This window comes from Glycine max, chromosome 19 (assembly GCF_000004515.6).
Source record: "Glycine max cultivar Williams 82 chromosome 19, Glycine_max_v4.0, whole genome shotgun sequence".
NCBI lineage: Eukaryota > Viridiplantae > Streptophyta > Magnoliopsida > Fabales > Fabaceae > Glycine > Glycine max.
In genome coordinates this window covers 41,671,377-41,675,049 of record NC_038255.2, presented here as the reverse complement: position 1 = coordinate 41,675,049, position 3,673 = coordinate 41,671,377, and the positions used below count along the sequence as shown (strand labels likewise).

Sequence of the window (3,673 nt, the reverse complement as noted above, 5' to 3'; positions counted from 1 at the left end):
TTTTAAGGAACCAAATTCTGGGGATGTTTGGAGCAAAATGAAATTTACAAAAATATTCAAACCCTTCCTTTTGTAAAATTAAATTTATTTCAGAATTCCTTGGTCACATTTGGAATTGAAATACAAACATGGAGTTAGGCTTTTCAAAATTGTGTTGAGTATGACATAATGGGATATGGGCTGAAAAGGCCGAAGCCCAAAAATAAGTAGAGGGCAGCATAGTAATGTGTCTGGGGTTTTCTTCTGCGTAAAACCCTACACAAAAATTTGAGCATCTGACAATGAGGCGAGTGTGGAGATTCTCTTCCGACGCAACAAGGCGAGCTCAGTTGTTGTTGCTCTTGCAATCCCATTATTTCCATGGATTCTCAAACCCCAAAACCACTCCCTCTTTGGCCACGGCGCTATCTCATCATCGCAATCTCAATTCCGTGCCAAACGCATGCTCTGACCTCATTCCCTTGTTCACTGCCAAGTCTTGCTCTTCAGCCAAAGAGGATCTCATCAACAAGGCCTCCATTCTGAAGAACGAGCTCATACGAGAATCCAGCGACTCTGCTAGGGTTCTGAGCATTTTGGACGATAATTCCGACACTTTGATTCAGCGTCACCCCGATGGATCTGTGTTGCTCAGGCTTATGAATCAATTGAATTCAAATCCTTCCCTTGCCCTCCAGGTTCATTTTTTATCAACTCAGTTTAAAATTAGTTGTTTTTTTGGGTTTTGCTTATTGCTTCCTAATTGCATGATATAATAATAATAATAATAATAGAGAAAACAATAGGCTATGCACTGACCGAATAAATGTTGAAACTGTTGCCATTTTGTTTTATCATCAACTCAATTTAAAAATGGTTTTTAGGTTTTTTGGTTTTGCTTATTGCTTCCTAATTGCTCCTAATATCGTTTGTTTCTTTTAGTTTCTCTGTATTAGTATCTTGAAAATGTTGCTATTTTGTTTTTTCTTCTTCTGTTTGATTTTCGATCAATCCAGTTTTGTTCAGTTAATATTGGTTCACTGAAACTTATATTATTGCAAAAAATGAATGAATAAAACTGGTTTTAATGGTTTGGGTTTTTTTTTTCTGGTGTCCTAAATCATAGTTTGTGGGATTTGAAAGTGACCCTCTTTCTTTTTGGATTGTGTTGTTTAACATTCAGGTGTTTAGTTGGAGAAGAAAGAGATCAAATGTTGAAAACCCTATGGATGCGTATGAGTACTCAAAGGGTATAAAAGCTGCAGGTAGATCTGGGAATGTTGATTTAGCTGTTAAGCTCTTTAAGGAGGCTGCTGTCAAAGGTATCAAGACGACCAGCACTTACAATGCGCTTATGGGTGCTTGTATGTCCAATGGTCTTGCTGATAACTGCCAGTCCTTGTTTTGTGATTTGAAGAGGGATCCGACTTGTGATCCTTCTATTGCCACGTACAATATTCTTCTATCTGTTTTTGGTCGCTTGATGCTGGTTGATCACATGGAAGCAACATTTAGGGAGATACAAAAGTTAACCTTCACCATGAACATCTGCACTTACAATCACATGATTGCTGGATATATCACGGCTTGGATGTGGGATGATATGGAAAATGTGTTTCAAATGTTGAAGAGGAGCCCCGTTGAGCCTAACATGAAAACCTACATGCTAATGCTTCGTGGGTATGCAAATTCAGGTAATCTGGAAAAGATGGAAGAGATATATTCCTTTATAACGGATCGTGTTGATATAAAGGAAATTTCATTAATCAGATGTATGATATGTGCCTATTCTAGAAGTTCTGATGCAGATAGACTTAAGAAGATAGAATTATTGTTGAAGTTTATTCCAGGAAAAGAGTACAGGCCATGGTTAAATGTTTTATTGATTAAACTCTATGCCAAGGAAGACTGGTTAGAGAAAATGGAGAATGCTATAAATGAGGCATTTGAGCATGGGACTTCTATAACAACCAAGGGTATTTTGAGATGCATAGTTGCAACTTATTATCGATACAATGCAGTAGAAAAGCTAGAAAATTTTGTGAGACGTGCTGAAATCTCTGGGTGGAGTATCTGCCGATCCGCATATCATTGTAAGCTAGTCATGTATGGGTCACAGCTGCCCTTAATGCATAATGTCCTTGAGGAGATGGAAATGGTCAACCTTGAATGCACAAAGAAAACATTATGGATAATGTACAAAGCTTACATGAGAAATGGCCAGAGTTCCATGGTTTTAAAAACATTGGGACAAATGTTCAAGCATGGTTATGAAGTTCCTTTGAGTGCATTTCCATCATGAAATATATTCCCCGAGGTGCACATGATGTTTCAAATGATATTGTTGAGTTGATTCTAAGTGTAGAAGTAGAATTAGGAAAACTTCTAACCAGCTCATAGACACAGATGTTTCATCCACGTGAATAGATTTTAAACTCCTCATTCCAGGTTCTACCATTCGAGTTGTATCTGGAACATTTTCAAAGTTTGCTCACACCCACAAGAAGCTGAATTACAAAACCAAAACGGTGAATTGTTTCTGTAACAAGAATTAAATAGCAGTGAAACATGTAAATTATGTGTGAATTAGTGGATCAAGTAAGTATGGAAATTGCCCCTCCCTTTGAATTGACTCAACTAACCTTCTTAATGCAGGTCACTTTGCATTTTACTCTATTTGGAAAAGAGAACATAGTAGACATAGATGTCATTCAAATACTGATAATTGCTCCGGTGACAAATTGATTCTGTAGGTTCTCTTTCCTGATTGTATGATTCACATTTTCTGCAGTGCTTTTTATAAACATTCATATACATGGCATGGAAAAACGAAATAACTTGAGGAGTTGCACATTGCATGCTCTTTCAGCCTTTTGCATTATTTATTGCCAAAGCACATTTTATGAAAGAATTCCCAGAATTTCCTGTCTCTATAAAGGGTACTAGAACATAGTGGTGATTGAGACATCGAATTAAAAAGCATGATTTGTGCTGCCACTCCAAATAAGTAGAGTAGAATAAGTTTTCTTATACATTTTGTAAATGCTAGTTGAACTATGTTTGGAAGAAAGAACTTTGTTTCATCATTCATTGGGAGCATGAAGGAATTGCTGTTTCCTTGTGTAAGATGAGAGATACTTTTATCATGCAAGAAAGACACAAGCATGTCTCTTTTATTGCTCGTTGACCTTACTGGTGGCCTGCTTACTACTCAAGACTTTGTATTGGGGTTTTACTATTGCACACTCCTCTGGATATTACTAGACAGTATGCAGCTGTACAAAAACATCTTTTTTTTGTTGTATTTTTATCTGTGTAGGTAATTGTTTTTGGAAGATACCAAAGTGTATATTGGTTATGGCTCGAGAAGAGATCAAAGCATAAGGTAGAAGATCTTTTGATCTTCTGGTTTCATGTGCAACGACAAGGAGATCATTGAAATGAAATTCAGAGCTTTGACCTCAAGGTCAATTACTTCAATAATACGGCTGATCCTGAAACCCAAGCTAAAGAAGTAGTACAACAGGATTGCCCGATTTTTGGAAGGGTGCTTAAGCCTTAAGGGGTGGCAAATAATTCAGGTTTTGGAGCTTGAAACTAGGGCTGCCTCTAGAAGTCCATTAATACCTGTTATTCACTTCCGTGAAAAGTTGTCATTGGATAGATCTTATTAATTTCAATAATTTTATTGCTA

General features: G+C 37.0%; 1 protein-coding gene across 4 annotated transcripts; it reads left to right on the top strand.

Annotated features, from left to right (window-relative positions):
• The first annotated feature begins 227 nt into the window (after positions 1-227).
• On the top strand, positions 228-3,673 carry LOC100816768 (pentatricopeptide repeat-containing protein At2g30780). Of its 4 annotated transcripts, XM_041012570.1 has the most exons (4): positions 228-677; positions 1,163-1,673; positions 2,635-2,728; positions 3,299-3,673. In XM_041012570.1, exons 1-4 carry the CDS (start codon positions 282-284, stop codon positions 3,300-3,302), a joined length of 1,005 nt encoding a protein of 334 aa, XP_040868504.1. In that variant the 5' UTR covers positions 228-281; the 3' UTR covers positions 3,303-3,673. The 4 variants fall into 4 exon arrangements, 3 of the variants coding, with proteins under 3 accessions (XP_040868504.1, XP_040868505.1, XP_003553441.1); XM_041012571.1 differs by lacking the exon at positions 2,635-2,728 and having other exon boundaries at positions 229-677; XR_005889902.1 differs by having other exon boundaries at positions 231-677; positions 1,163-2,549; positions 2,635-3,673.